This window comes from Anoplopoma fimbria, chromosome 18 (genome assembly GCF_027596085.1).
Source record: "Anoplopoma fimbria isolate UVic2021 breed Golden Eagle Sablefish chromosome 18, Afim_UVic_2022, whole genome shotgun sequence".
Classification (NCBI taxonomy): Eukaryota; Metazoa; Chordata; class Actinopteri; order Perciformes; family Anoplopomatidae; genus Anoplopoma; species Anoplopoma fimbria.
Genome location: NC_072466.1, coordinates 23,240,196 through 23,256,657, shown reverse-complemented (window position 1 = coordinate 23,256,657; position 16,462 = coordinate 23,240,196). Strand labels below are relative to the sequence as shown.

General features: G+C 41.2%; 1 protein-coding gene across 1 annotated transcript; it reads right to left on the bottom strand.

Moving 5' to 3' along the window:
* Positions 1–1,339: 1,339 nt before the first annotated feature.
* Positions 1,340–14,494, bottom strand: si:dkey-119m7.4 (uncharacterized protein LOC560629 homolog). The gene is made up of 10 exons (XM_054618931.1): positions 14,138–14,494; positions 13,183–13,286; positions 12,859–13,013; positions 11,903–12,071; positions 9,884–10,007; positions 9,292–9,398; positions 4,934–5,145; positions 3,348–3,456; positions 1,992–2,204; positions 1,340–1,422 (listed from the first exon to the last, which is right to left on the bottom strand). Exons 1-10 carry the CDS (start codon positions 14,492–14,494, stop codon positions 1,398–1,400), a joined length of 1,575 nt encoding a protein of 524 aa, XP_054474906.1. The 3' UTR covers positions 1,340–1,397.
* Positions 14,495–16,462: the final 1,968 nt, after the last annotated feature.

Below are 16,462 nucleotides of genomic sequence, written 5' to 3'. Positions count from 1 at the left end.
GGGGAGTGTTCAGAGAGTTTACACAACAAAACAGCCTTTTTCAAAAAATAGTCCATAAGCTGCCATTTGAACGTTAATATGATCCTGTACAGAACTTTCAGAAGGCAATGTTATCCATTTTGGGGAGCTCTGATTCAGTAGATGGCTGAGTACAGCATTCTCAGCTGAAGGATAATAGGAGAATGTTGAATTAAGTTTCCAGGACAGCACAGGATCTTCATTTGGTTTCAGTGTTTTCCATGACTAGAAAATACTTTTTCCAGTTTTCCAGGTTGCGTTTGAAAACCCGATAAGAGACAAGGGTTAACTTGCTCTCCACAGAGGGATGTCCAGTACATGAGGCACAACACAACAATTTCAAAAACATGAACAAGCTGAGTTTGAGAGAAGAAACCAACCCCACTGGTGCTAACGTTCTGTTATAACAACCTCCATTCTCCTGGTTTCAGTCTTTCCACCAGGTGTTGAACCTGCTGGAGGGATTTTCTCTCGTTCTGCCACAAGAGCATCAGTCCAACACTGATGTCAGGGACGATCGGGTCTGGCTCACAGTCGGCGTTCCAGTTCATCCCATAAGGTGTTGGATGAAGTTGAGGTTAAGAGCCAGTAAAGTTATTTCAAAGCAAATTGTTGAAAAAACATTTCTTTACAGAGCTGGTTCTTTGCTCGGGGGCAAAAGGTTGTAAAATGAAAGAGACCAACACAAACTGTAGACACAAGGAAAGCATGGAAGCACACTATTCACAGGCCTAAACAAGCAGCTGTCTGATAGTATGTCAATGTTGTTGTGTTTACAGCTCACTCTGCTGCCCACTAGTGACCACAAAGTCACACTCGTGTCATTTCCAGTGTAAAAATGTACGAAAAAAATGCATTTCCTGGACTTCTTGTATGAGAAGTTACTGCAGCGAACAGTTGCTTTGTGAGAGGATCAATCCGTCTCCTTAAATTAGTAATTAATTTGGCTCTTTTTGACATTTTCAGAATGTACACGTGTAATACGTAAGCCGCAGCTCGTCATACAACGTGGGGAGTATCTTTCAGTACTAACAGTACATAAAAAGAGTAATTTCTGACAAAAAAAAATATATAAGCTGATGATCTTTTACAAAAACAGAGATGGCCTTAAAAAAACAACAACAACCTTGTACAAAAGATTGTGAAAAAGAGGAAACATATTTCACTTACAGACAAAGTGTTCAGAATCTTGCAAAGACCCATAAAATAAAACAAAGTCTCGTCTTGACTTCGACTGGAGGCGTAGACGTTTGCCTTTGGAGTAGTCCTGAAAAATACTGTTCGCCTCATTGGATGTGGCAGCTCGCACCGTTGCTGCTGTTGTTGTTCATCAGTCCATGCTTGTGCCTCGGCAGATGTCCGCTTTCCTCAGAGAGGTCTCAAAGATGACTTTCATCCTCCTCACTGAAAAAAGTAAAGATAGAGACATGTGGTATGAAATCAGCTTTGAGCCTCAGTGCAGCTGAGAAAAACAGTAGTCTGGTACTGAATCTTAATATTCAACTTTATTCAGAAGAGTGAATCAGCCTCAACTCCAATGGGAATCCCCACCAGAGCAACAGCATTATTTGTGTCTACATATTGGAATACAGGAGTTAATATTCCAGCTATGACTTTTAGATGCAAGGTATTTGTCTGTTTTCTATTGACAAGGCTCCAAATGTAGCTGAACAAAGTTCAAGTAAATCATTGTTGAGAAAATCAAGGCGCAAGTCTGAAGTAATTAAATAAGTCCACACCTCGACTATCTTCATTCCCCAAATCATAAACATAAAAAAATATGAAGCTACTACAAGGAACTTTGATGTTGTGTTGCTTTTGGCGGCCCCTGTGGACCAAAGCAGTAGTGTCACAAAGATCTGGATCCTGACAGAGTCCCTTTGGAAAACCTCTAATTTTACTGCAGCAGGTTCTGACAGTCTGTCTTTTATTAAGGTGATGAAAACAATGCTCTCAAAGGTGTGGTGTCCAACCTGAAATTGGATCCCTCCACGTCTTCGATGGTGTCTGGGAGGGGCTTATTGGCCGTCTCAGGTAGCAGCAGGGTGAGCGCGGAGCCCACCAGAGGGCAGAGCCCGCACAGAACCATGGGGGCCTGCGGACTGATGCCTCTCAGGAGGTACATCATGGGAGCCAGAACCCCTCCAGTCCGAGCACACATGGAGCCTATACCGATCCCGTTCTGTCTGTGGGAGACACACAAAGAGGGTCAGAGCCCAAAGGCACGATCTGCTGAGTCGCTGACCTATATTGATCTGGTTCAAATAGAACTTGTGTGCTGAAAAACACTTGCGGCTTAAAAACAGATACACCGTTTTTCTCTGTACAGTATCAAGTGTATTTCTAACACCGCTACATGTCATAGTTCTTTCTAAAGCGCAACACCTCGTCTTTCCTGTCTCATTTGCTGATACATATCACATTTCTAAATCAGCTGAGCCAGGTCATTTTGCTGTGGGTTTAAGCCCTGAATGTTTTGAGTGTAACCCAGAATATAATTTGCCTATGAAGAAGAGAGGGAAGTTTAGGTGAAGAAGTGAGCCTATGTAGTATGATTTATAATTTAGAATAGGCTACATTTCTCTGTATGACTATAAGTGCCGTTTAGTATGATTTTACAAACCTCATGTTGCATTACATAACTTTAACGTCATCATTTTATAATTAATCTGGGAGGAAAACAAAAGAGATTTGTGATGAACACTTTCAATGATTGAAATAGGTACTGTGCCAGAGTGCATAATACAAATGTATTGTACGGTGGCAATATCCTCAAATCCTGGAAACTCCCCTGGTCTGCACTATAAAACATTCTGGCTGGCATTGGACCTGTAATCTATGTTTTCATTATCTTGTGCTACGAGGGAGTCAAACTGTTTGGCACTGCGCCTTTAATGGTGGCTGCTCCTCAGTTATGCAGACAACCTCCTTCCACCTGGGTCTGTCGAGACAATATGTGCGAATAACACAACAAGATAGAGACTTTACAAATGGCCATCATAATAAAAATCACTCGAGAGACAAACTGCCAAAACGTTATCTGCGTTCCACAAAGTCCTTTGTACGCATACAACAAGTATGGACGGCTGATTGCTTTGAGTCAAATGGCTTTTATGGCATCACATCTCAATAACAACATACTGTAATCACAGCTGGCTTTATTTCAAAATGATCATCACACAGGGTCATAGACCACTAGAAGTCGGACAAAATGTCCAATGTCTTTACAACCATAACAGGTCTGGCTTTAGTACAGGCTCAGCTACTTGTTTGGAAGATTTTTTTTAGTCTGGAACACACAGGGTAGTGTTTGGGAGGGGAACACTCACCTGATAACGGTGGGGAACACCTCAGCGGAGTAGACGTAAATAATAGAAAGAGACGCCGTGATGCCGAACTTCCCGATCATGGCGAGCACCGTTTTGATGACATTCAATTCTAGAGGTGGAGACAAAGAAAAATGAGGGAAAAGCTTCTCAGTCATGGTTAGAACTTTGTAGCAACACAACTGATAACCCACAACCAACTCTAAAACACCTCGAAACCCATCGATTTGTGACACAAACAATTTTTAAAACTGAACAATTGTACATTTATACATTTACAGTCGACCGCTTTCTTCATCAGTGGTCAGTTTTTAGTGCTTATAAAATTATCTTAAAAATATTTTGTTTTGGATGGAAAGCTGTAAATATTCCATTGCTGAAGAAAAAGCATGTTGAAGCTCGTTTAAAGTTTGCTGCACAACATTTAGACAAGCCTGTGAAATACTGGGAGAATATAGTCTGGTCAGATGAGACCAAAATTGAACTCTTTGGATGCCATGATACACACCATGTTTGGGGGTCAAATGGCACTGCACATCACCCCAAAAACACCACACCAACAGTGAAGTTTGGAGGTGGAACATCATGGTGTGGGGCTGTTTTTCAGCTAACGGCACTGGCAAACTGAATGGAAAAATCTGCTGCCATCTAGCAGGATGATGAAGATGAAACGAGGGTGGACATTTCAGCAAGACAATGATCCCAAACACACAGCCAAGGAAACTCTCAATTGGTTTCAGAGAAAGAAAATAAAGCTGCTAGAATGGCCCAGCCAATCACCTGACTTGAATCCAATAGAAAATCTATGGAAAGAACTAAAGATCAGAGTTCATAGAAGAGGCCCACGGAACCTTCAAGATCTGAAGACTGTTTGTGTGGAAGAATGGGCCAAAATCACACCTGAGCAATGCATGCCACTAGTTTCTCCATACAGGAGGCGTCTTGAAGCTGTCATTACCAACAAAGGCTTCTGTACCAAGTATTAAATACATTTCAGTAAGCGTGTTCAATACTTTTTCCCTTTGTCATTTCATTTTATTACACATAACTTAATTTCTGAACTTATTTGTTTGGTTTTCTTTGTATGTATGGATTACTTGGGTTGTTAGCGACATCTGGTGAAAATGTCATGTCAATAGCACCTTTAGAAATATATTTACTGAGAAAAATGGTGACGTGTTCAATACTTATTTTACCCGCTGTATATGTTTGTGTTGTATTATAAGTCATAGTTATTTCATTATTATAAAAAAAATATATCATTTTTGATTCTTTGTCAACTTTTTCATGTCAGTCCAAAAAAGCCACATAAAATTGAATTTTTGGCATATATAAAAAAAGAAATCCAAGTGTAAATTGTATAATTTTGTACGGCCAAGCAAACCATATAGTACTTTAAGCCTTTAGTTTATGCAAGACACGATTAGTATGTTTAGAAATATTCTATATACTCCATAAACCTATATTAAATGACCACCGATAGACTTTTGATCACATCGGCCAGCACTGATAGATAGTGTATGATGTTCATTTTTCTGTTTGGTCAGTCTACGAGGATGTCTGCAGTAGGCAGCTGAGTGTGTCCATACCACTGGGGACGAAGATGGTCAGCAGGCAGGCCGTGCCGCCCACGGCTAGGAAAGCTAGCTGGGAGATTTTGCGGGAGCGGTTGAGGGTGAACAGGGTGATGGTGCGTGCCGGCATCTCCACCAGGCCAAAGATCATCTGGGTCAGATAGATGTTCATTCCAAAGTCGGAGATGTTAAGCGACAGGCCGTAGTACACGAGCACGTTGGCGAACCTGAGACAGGTGAATAAAAAAACAAAGTACATATATAGCGTTATTTTTGAAAGGCTGTTTAATTCCCTGCATATAATTGTGGGACCTCTTTCTACACACTGTGTCTGTATTCACGAGACAGAAGAGACAACACGAAAACAACACATGGGATTTTTCAAATAATGGCGTGCATTTTAGTTTATGGGATAATTAGGACATAATGCATGAAAAATTAAAGGTAGAATTTGGGTGTTTTGAAGTGGGGTTGTTTGAGGTACTTATCCATAGTCAGTGTGTTACCTACAGTAGATAGTCAGCACGCCCACAGTTTGGAGAAACAGACAGGAGTACCAACACGGGAGAAAATTAATTTATTGTTGGAGACGGGGGTAGCAGCAAAACATATTTTAGACACCTTAAAAAAATTATAATCAATCTAAGTTTAGAATCTTTTTGCCAGTTAACATTGCCATAAGGCAGCCTTTCACAAGGGGGATCTGATGCCGTTATATCCACCTATGCACTCGCTTAAGCCACCAGACTCCATTGAAAAACTGCAAATTCACCTCGGAGAACAGAAAGTAGTAACTGCTCCATCGCTGTCGCATCGGTTAGTTTGTTTGTGCAATCTAGTGCCGTCCGGTTTTGTAAAGCTACAGTTTTAACTTCCTGCAACTCTTTGTGTTCAGCTAACATGGCTTTACTTGACGCATTAAGATGACTCTCTAGGACCCTGGATAAGGATGCAAGTTCCTGCTAAGATACATAGATACCGTACCATGGCAGAAAAATACTGGCTTTCTGTTGTGCATGTGAGATCTCTCTTTTCTGTCTGTGTAATGGAGGATACAATGCGGCTATTTCAGTAGATTCTACTTCCCTAATCAAAGGATCGTGCTTGTGAATTTTCCAATGGAGTCTGGTGGCTTAAGACAGCGCATAGATAATGGCTTCCAGGAAACATAGACTGTAATGCTTTCTTAGGGCGAGGGAAACTTGTGAAAATATTTCAAATATAGCGTACACTTAAACCCATATTCATTTTATTAAGTGGGCCTTTATTTTAGGTGTCTGAAATCTGTTTTGCTGCTGCCCCTGTCCACAACGGTCCATTGCTTTGCCTCTGTTTTGATTCTCCTGTCTGTCTCTCCAAACTGGGGGTGTACTGACCGTCATCTACTGTAGGCTGTGGCGTAGTGGAGAGCAAGGTAGTTCTCCAATCAGAGGGTCGGTGGTTACCCTCGGCAGTCGATGTGTCCTTGGGCAAGACACTTAACCCCAAGTTGCTCCTGAAGGCCATCGGTGTGGACTGGATGATGAATGTTAGTTAGAGTCTGATGGTGGCACCTTGATGGTAGCCTGTCATCAGTGTGTGAATGGGTGAATGATATGTAACATACTACTGACTGTAAGTCGCTTTGGAGAAAAGCGTCTGCTAAATGACTGTAATGTAATGTAATGTAGGTTATACACTGACTATGGATAAGTACATCATACAACCCTAACTTTAAAACACCCTAAGAAAATCACAAATCCTGCACACAGAGACTGTATTGGGCTCCATCTGTAAACATAAGGTGGAAACAAAAGAATAAACAAACAGGTACAAACATGTTTTGAAACCAGTTTGTGGATCCCTGAGGAGATTTATGTTGAAGGTAGGTCTGACAAGACTTATATTGTTTTGAAGGCTGACTTCTCTATTCCCCGTGTGGACTTGCTGTCTGAGTTGTTGCAGTTCCTGCAACAGGCAGTGATGCAGCTAGTCAGGACGCTCTCTATGGTTCCTCTGTAGAAGGTGAGGTCAGTTAAGGTCATCACAAATGAGCACACCAAGAAAAAATTGCTACTTCTGACTTCCAGAAGGAGTCGTTGATGAGAGGAGGGAGGCTGGGGCAGCGTCGGTCTTTCTAATGTCAACCATCATCTATTTTGCCCTATCAACGTTCAGGTTGTTACCCACCAGCGTTGAGTCGACAGCAAACTTGATAATTATGACTGGAGCCATGTTTGGCTCATTAAAAAGTGCTAACAGTTCTGCCAGGAGCACATCCCTGGGGGTGGTGACTGAGAAAGTCCACAAAGTCCAGTTGCAAAGGGAGGCCAACTTCCGTTTCGGCTTCTGGGGGATGATTGTTGGATGCTAAACCAAAATCAATGAAACGGCATTCTCTCACAGGTGTTCTTGTCGTTCAGGTGGGATAGGACTATGTGTATGGCTGAGGAGATGGCCTGGGGATCTGTTGGGGCAATATGCATACCGGAGGGGGTCGAGTGAGGTGGAGAGAGAGGGTTTAATGCTGTCTTGACACGTTCAGCCTCTAATCCAGTTTAACCCGTTAAGAACTGGTAAACAGGAATAAGTATCACTGAGATGGAGTCTGAGTAATCAAGGTGGGGCCTTGTTAGAGTTTTGGATAAACCAGGTCCGGAGTGTTCCCCCCTCAGAGTACACATGCTGATAAAATTTGGGTTATATTTAACCCTGTCTACTTTGATAAAATAATTATTTAATATGCATTAGTTTATATGATTTTGTTTAGTTTTTTATAAATGCATACAGCATTTATAAAAAAAAAAACCTCACACTGAATCGTAATGATCATATATTTGCAATCCAGCACTGAAGACAACTTTTACAAAACATCTGTTTTACTGTAGACTAGAGCTTGAAGACTTTTCTGAAAAATACCCTAACACAGTGTTTCTCATATGGGGGTACATGTACCCCTAGGGGTACTTTAGAGTACTGCAGGGAGATGTTTAAAAATAAATAAAAGTTAATCCAAAAAATATAAGCCATGTATATTTCCTAAAATAAGTAATAATATAATAAATTCAATAAGAATGTAAATGTAAGTTTGATTAACCACATATATTCATCAATACAAAATATTCCTACTTTTAATACAACCTTTATCTACTACTGATAATTGGCTTCAAAGCGGTTACAATAATGAAAAAAGTTTGAGCGCCACTGCCCTGATAGAATTTTGAAGCTCACATACAGGAATGATGTAGATCACCTGTCATGATTTTGCCTTAGCTCGTTTCCTAACCAGGTCATAACTTTAATTCAGTTTAGTTTTAGAATACTTTCGTTGATGTCCAAATACCAGCTAAAATAATTTACATTCCCATCAGCATCAGCTGCACTTTGAACTCAGTGATACCTTACATGTTAGTACCTTGTAGCATGCTAATGGTAGCTAACTTAAACTTAAATGGGGCAAAGGTGGTAATCAATAGCTGTTAACTAGTAATGATTACCACCTGGATAAACCTTGGTGACATTTCTATTGTGAACATGTAAGTACCTTTTTTTTCATTTATTTCACCTTCATTGCCAAAAAAAGACTTTGGCATGGCTGTAAAATAAAAATATATAAATAAACGACTCAATTGACCAAAAATCGTATCAAAAATAAACGTAGGCATTCATTTTCCCTTTTACTTTTTTAGATTGGTTTTACTTTATTTATTTCTATGTAACACTTTATGCTTCTCTTCTCTTTGGTTTCTAGTGTGTAAAACATTCTGATTGAATAATTAATAAATCTAATTTAGTGTGGTATACACTTCTCTGTGATAAAGAGAACTGGCCTTGAAAATGAAATATGGTGTGTGGCATAACCTGTAATTTATGATTGCTGCAGAGCAACCATTCTATCCGCCCACTTTTTTCTACCTCTCTTTTTTTATTTTGTTCATTTTGTGAAAATCTTTATTGCAAATATACAAAAAAAAGGGTTTTCCTCAGACTACTTTGAAATATTGCTCGATAGGAATGAGCTTTGACAAGAAATGGCAAAGAGGAGTGCGTTGTAAAAGCAAAGTTTCAGACTGTTGGGAATGTGGGAGGGCAACAAAACTCCAAGTGCCCCTCCAGTTTTACAGAGGGGATAAGGACGTCTTCTGTCTGGGTGTGCTATTGTAAAACACTAAAAATACACAAATAAAAGAGCCGGACTGCAGCACTGCAGTGCAGCAATAACCGTATGGCACTGATATCAGACCAGTGGAGTTCTACTTTGACTGCCAAACTAGCTCCAAAACGTATCAACATTAGAGCGTTTTATTTTGGTAGGTCAAATCCTAACATGGACCTGAGGACAAACGCTGGGCACGATGACATAAAGAAAAAGGGAATGCTCTGCTCATACTCACCAGAGATAGAAAACAATCAAAGAGTGCTTCCTCATTTTGGGGGTTCGAACAAGGTCTATGAATGAGTATTTTTTCTTCACACTGGTTTTCTCTTCAACGTTATAGACCTGGAGAAACAGGGAGTAAGACAGTGAGCAACAAACTTTACAGTCAAGGTTATAGTGTGGCAGAACACAGTACTGTTTGAGTAGTTTGCATGTGTACATGATAATGACAGTTATGCAAAGTACAAATAGTTGCTTCAAAATGATACTGGAGTACCCACGTCACACAGTTAGTCCACTTTCACTGCTACTAAACAAAGGGGAACTCTTCAGTCAAGATCAATTCAGTGATCTTCAAATCATGATTTTGATATGGTTTAAAAATGAAACATTTTGCTCGCTTGTCTTTGTGTAATTTCAGCCAAATCACCAGTGACCATGTCTGTTAAGACACGTAAGAAAGTCAGCTAAAAGCCATTGTTAGTTATGCTAGTTAAGCTACGCTGTCATGCTTAGTTAACTAAGGGGTTGGTGGAGGTTAAATAAATGAATAGTATGTAACAAGTATCTATAGACTAGAAAACAATACAAATATTGCATCTCTTTACCTGACACATCTCCAAATCTTTGCTGAGGGGCCTCCCATTCATCTCTGCTGCTTTCCGGATCAGCTCCCATGCTTCCTCTTTCCTGTCATTGGCCATTAACCAGCGAGCTGACTTTGGCAACACCCTTAAAATGTAAAGGCAAATTGTTCAGGCGACCAACTTACAAACATTTGAGCTCGGCCCACTGTGCTGCCCCCTTTAATAATCACACTGTGGATAAATGATTTGTTATAGTAATAAAACAAACATGGAATACTGAAATGGAATGGTCCCCTCGTCGCTAACGGTAGCTGGCGACATTTCCAAAACCATGTATCCATCTTGTGTCTTTCTGGCTCTCCCTGTGCCGTGATACCACCCTCTACTTCTCCCACTGCCCAAAAGGTGTTCAGGCTCACAGGTCGTGGTGGGGGTATTGAAGTTTTTTTAGAATAATTTTACCTGTAACCAGATTACTTGTGATAATAGTTTGAAAGAGTGAATACTTTCTTTTAAAAATGATTGTGAAATCCCAGTATGTTGGTTGATTGTCTTCCGACCCCCCAAACCTAACAATGCTTTTTAAATGGGGGAATTGTTATCTTGGCGGTTCTCACTAATGATTTGTTATGGCTGGCGATTTTAAGGCGCACATTGACAACCTCTCAAACTCTTTTGCAACCAACTTTTTAAATATTGCCAAGTCTTATAACCTTGTTTATCATTTGTCAGGTTCTACACACATCCATGGTCTCCCTCTTTTGATTGTTCGTAGCCTTGCCCTCTCTTTCTATTTCTCTTTTCCATCTGACATCAAAGCATTGGTTTTTAAACCACGCACACAATCTGGTTCAATGTGAGTGTGCATCCACGCTAGATCCTACAGCTCCATACACTACCAGGTCGTTTTCTTTAGCTAACCTTTGCCCCTGGATTAATGTCAGGGGAATCTAGAGTGGAACGTAGACGAAAGAAATCAAACTGCAGGGTCCATCTCCTCCAACTGGAGAAATTGATGTTATGCTCAACCAGGCAGGCATCGTCAGAGACAACAAATATACTCCTAGGTTCCTTATCAATACCATTGATCATCTGATTGTTTAAGGATGGCGAAAGTCCAACCTTTTCAAAAAAAAAAGCTGCCATTGAGCCAAACAAACTAATTGACAACAGTCCTCTTTCGAAACTACCATTTATCTCAGAATGTCCTGAAAAAATCATTGCACAGCACTTCCTTGAGGTCACAGAAATACACAATAGTATCAATAAATTCCAATCCGGCTTTCATCACCATGAGAGCAAAGAAACAGCACTACTAAGAGTTACAATGAAATTATTTTCTAGTTCTGTTCAATTTAAATTGCATCTCTCACGCCTACTACGCTACGCTGACGACACGCAGCTGTATTTTTCAGTTAAGCCAAACGACATGGGTAATATGAGTACTCACCATGACCACCTGGCTGCTATTTAGGACTAGATGTAACTTAATTTTCTTAGCTAAATTAAGAGACCAAGCTTTTTCTTATTGGTCTAGATAAGTTTGTCTCTGACATAAAACCCTGTATCGGCCCTCAGGATTTCAATGTTAAACACTCTTCAAGAAACCTGGGTGCAATCTGAACTCTGACCCACACAAAAACAAGCTTGTGCAAACCTGTGTTTTCCAACTCTGGAACCAATCCTCTGTATTTGTATAGGTGTCCTTTCTCTATATAGCTTTGTTTTAAAAGGCGATTTACAAATAGAATCATAATTCAGTAAGATCTATAGCAAGAGGCACAGAAAGGGATACTCCTCAAAGTAGGTCTTTGCATTTTTCAGTACTGCTACACTAAAAGTATGAGAGGAATTTGGCACCAATCATGCATGACATCGAGCATTTGCTACACATTTTATTTACAATCACAGGGTCTGAAAAGGGATCTCCCTCATCATAAACAAAGCACAACACAACCGAGGCACTCTGTTTTTGAGTTTGAAAATACTGGAGAACAGGACACACTGCATCAAATCTGAGTCCCAATGCTGCCCACTCACCAGATGTAAAAGATGAAGAGGAAACCGGGTGCTGAGATAGCCAGCTGCAGTTTACGCCAGTCTCTTATGAGGTACGCCACTCCGGCCAGCAGAATGTAGCCAAAGCCGAAGAAGTAGTCAGTGATTATACCTGCCAACATCCGCTGCTTAGGTCCTGTCCATTCTGTGCCTGTATGAGACACAAACAAACAAGACAGGGATATTCAAATTATACACAATCACATATACTGTATGTACATATAATAACTACTTCCATAACACATCATCATGGTTATTTTCTCATACTTGACATTGTTTGTCCACAGCCACAGATGAAAATACAACTGTTTTTACAGAATTAGTAGTCAATCTCATTACTAGTAGGGCCTTTATGTGTAATATCAGGGGACTGTCCATTTTTTTAAGCCCAAGTTATTCATCCATCTTTAGTGTTTACAGTATTTTGACCTTTCAAACTGACAGAACATCGTCTTTTTTGTCAACTTTATTTAAGGAAACAAACAAAACAGCCTGAAGCTTGGAAAAGGACCAGTTCACCCACATCAACAGCTTCTAATGCTTATTGACTTTTCTGACAATGTTGGCTAACTTTGCCAAAGATTTGAATTCCGTGCAGCTATCTTTGGCTCCTGCTTCTGTCTCACAACTTTTTCATCAGTAAAACTGTCAATCTGTAAACGGTTTACAGTGAGGTCTGTGAATTATCTTGAGTACCCCCAAAATTCTCTCTGGAAAGACATGTTGCTATTGTTGTGGGGGGGCAGTTTCTTAAAAGGGAATTGTCCTTTTCAGGAGCTGCATCTTTTGCAGCTCAGATGCACATCTCAAAACCACGGTAAACAAAATCAAACCAATTTTTTACCACATAAATAAAATTCATCCTTTGATAAATTATCCCTATTTAGGATGCAGAGACAAAAATCCCAGATTGCTTTCACTTTCGATGAGACACTGACCTAGGACAAAGGCATTCATGATGACACCAGATATGGAAGTTCCAACCATAAAGCGAAGGGCAATGTAGACGTAGAAATTAGGGGCGAAAGCAGCCCCAACCCCAAAGACAGCCTGGATAGCCAGGTTGAAGAGAATAATGATCCTGCGACCGTACCTGGAACAAGACAAGACATTTCATGTCATTCCATGTAAACAAAACGTAAAAATGTACTGATGCATAATTCTAAGACAGCACATGATGAATTAAAAGTAAAAGTAATGCAGAGGGCAGTTACATCATTTATTTAATAATGCTGAGGATGGATGGGTGTGATGTGACTTACTTATCAGCTAAGCTCCCGAACACAACAGCTCCTACTAGGAGACCAAACATGTACATGGAGGAGCCCATGTTGTTCAGGCTGGCACTATCACAAACCAGGTCCCACTGCAAGAAGCAAAGTGTGTGTTATATTCTGTATATTCATGTTACCCAGAGGGTGACTCCCCCTGACCTCTCTTTGAGTACCAGGAGTTGTCCAAACACTTCTTAAAAACTAGTGACCGGATTTCCACGGTATTAACACTGTTCCCCAGAGGATGTATCGTAATGATTTGGTTCTCCCCACCAACATAAGGCTATAATTTATATTTAATTTTCCATATGAAAAAGGGCAGATTCTTTAACACATTCATGTTTCCGAGAGGATAAACCATTTCTTTTCTGGAGACTCTATGAGTACGGCCTTGATGTTAAGCATCTCTCGATCCAACTAGATTTAAACTACAGCCTTTTTCTTTAGGCTGTATACAAGAGACCAGCTCTGTTGGAGATGCATTTACATCATATAAAGCTAAGGGTCCTCATGTTACCCACAGCTTCGCATCCAGGGCCACAGTAGAGGACCGGACAACTTCTAAATCAACTGCAGATTTGCCTGATTTAGTGAGCAACTTTGGTCATTGCAGCTGACCTGTCATGTTGCCACACTTGACCCCGATCTGTCCAATCACATCATTTTTGTGATATAACTGCTCCACCTGCCCACCCCATGGGTTACAAAAAATGGCAGGGTAGGCCAGAAGATGCCTGCACTGCAGGAGTCCACCTCTCAAACCTCATCCAGTGTTACCCTGTCTCAGGTATCACCGGAGCCTTCTGTAGTAAAATGGACCCTCCGCATTCCTAAGCTGCATGGAGTCCTCATGTTAAAAACATCAGGTGAAAACGTAGGTACTCAGTTTATTCAAAATCCTGAATTGAGAGGCTGCCAGGCAGGCTGTTGGTTTTTCACTCACCTCAGTTACTATGGTGCTTTGGAAGGTCTCTGTGCTGTACTCCCAGCCCCCCTGGCAGCTGCCAGTTGGATTCCCATTGCCAATAGCTACAGAATTGCTGTGGTTCAGGGGAACCGCACAGGACAGCTTAGGCCGGCCATCGGGGGTGGATTGACGGCTGAAGTTCAAGATTGAAGAGGCCGGAGTGCCCTCTGAGGGCCACGAGGAGCGGCATAGATGCGGAGGGACGGCCCCAGTGAAGACAGAGACCAGCATGTGGAATGCAAGAAAGATCTGAGGCAGGCAGATCCACACAAACAAGATCTTCTGGAACTTCCCAAAGCCTCCAATGAGACAGAGAATGCTATCGAAGTTCATTTTTTTTACTAGATGCACACTGAACATGTGCTGCTCTGTGACAGATCCACTCGGATTCAGAAAGTCCAAAAGTGCTCCTGCAAACGGAGCTGCCAAAGATGCAAAAGCAGATAGAGGCAGAGGGGTCAGTCAAATGTCTGAGATAAACAGCTGGAATTAATGTTGGCACCGCGCTGATGATTGACAGGTGGAGAGAGTGAGCTGTCACACCGGTGTCGTGCTCCAGTGTGAGTGCGAGCTGTGGCTATCTGTAGTGAGTCTCTCTGAGAGTGAGGTAACCTCTCATGGGAGTGACGGGAGTGAGCTAAAGCAGTAGGGAGGTGTCTGCTCTGTGGGAGGAGTTGCTGCTGCTCCCCTCTCTGTCCCTCCCCTCACTCAAAAAGTTTTATAACATCAGAGATTTTCTTATTTAACCCATGTGGTCTGTGTGCCAAGAGTTTGTGGCATTCTCTGGGTGGAGACAAACCTCACTCAGTGGAAGTTGAAACAAAGAAGCAAAAGGAGCATAAAAGCACCTTTGCACTCCTAAACTTCTCATGTTTACCTTGTTTTTGGAGAAAGGCATCATAAGGCAGTTGGGTTTCAGCTGACAAACTTGTTCCATTGCTCTCAGCGGGACATTAACGCCGGCTGAAAGACATGCACATTCCAAACGGTATTCAGTTGTTAATTTAATGATATGTTGGGTCTGGGGACACAAAAGAAGTAGATAAATACAGCAGGCAGGGATTATAACTATGCCTTCATCACCTGCTCCTATTTCTCTGCCTTATCAGGTCATTTCTTGGCATGAGCTGCTGTCGCACAGTTTGACCTTGTGGGGGGGGGGGATTCTTCCTCCAGGGAAGTGAGCCTCCCAATATTACGTGGCTCAAAGCAGACATCAAAAACTTTCACAAAATCTGGAACAGAGCTCGCGGGGTAATCTGAGAGGCCTGACGTTGGGAGCTATATGATGAGTTTTTGGACTCCAGCGTTCATGTCTTGCACTGTGAGTGGTCCATACATGATATGCTATTCCAGGGTTTTTATTTCCAAACCAAAAACACCTCAGAACAGAGTACCAGTTTAAGCGAAATTTCACAAATACATTCGACTTGCTGCCAACTCAGGCAACTTGAAAACAAGATGTCCCATTCAGTGGTAAGCGGAAAAGCTAGAAGCAGGAGGACTGTACAAAGACTTGCTGTATTCGTAGTCTTTTTCTTTTTTGTTTCTTTCAGACAGCATTGCCCTGAATCAAAGCCCAATGGTTCAGCTCACATCCGGGGCCAAACAGGAACAATGGGTTGAAAATCAATATATATACAAACACCTGTATTGTTAAGCTTCCTTGTTTGCACTATCTTGTGGTTAAATCAACATACAAAGTACACACTGTCACTAACTGCACTCCCTAAATAAATATTATTTATATATTTTGGAAAAATGCGATTTCAGAGAGAAGCAGGTAGAAGGGTCTACAATTTGTATTTAAAGGGTATAACTGATTCCGCAGCCAGAGCAAGTTAAAGAGATACGGATAGAATCTACATGCCGCGGCGGGTAGCTCCTCTGAATTTAGCTACATTTTTGTTTTAATTTGTTGTCTATTTTACTGAAGTATTTATGGCACATGACAGAATACACTCATCAACATCAGAGAAGGAAGCATGGGAGCAGAGGAGAGATGGACCTGATGCTATTCCTCATGCCAATCTGAACTTGGCTGATGAACGGTCGCAGGATAATTCAGGTTCTACGTTTTTTACATAGAATTGTAAAATTGTAGAAATGTGCATCTCCTTCCAACTTCTCTAGTATTGAGTAGCACGATTACACAACATTTCATCAAAACAAGCCTGGAAATGAAGAAAATCTGAAACCACTGCATGAGAGTGGAGATAGATTCACGCAGACTCAGAGCAGTGTCTGGCAGCCTGTCTGAGTTAAACTGTTGTATAGCCTAAGCTGTAGAGTAAGCTATTT

Excerpts from the sequence above, each read along its gene's own strand:
- si:dkey-119m7.4 (XM_054618931.1), bottom strand. The coding sequence starts at position 14,494 with ATGAACTTCGATAGCATTCTCTGTCTCATTGGAGGCTTTGGGAAGTTC. Across the intron at positions 12,072-12,858 it reads CATGAATGCCTTTGTCCTAG|GCACAGAATGGACAGGACCT; the intron begins GTCAGTGTCTCA and ends TGTCTCATACAG. Across the intron at positions 3,457-4,933 it reads GACCATCTTCGTCCCCAGTG|AATTGAATGTCATCAAAACG; the intron begins GTATGGACACAC and ends CTCCACCTCTAG.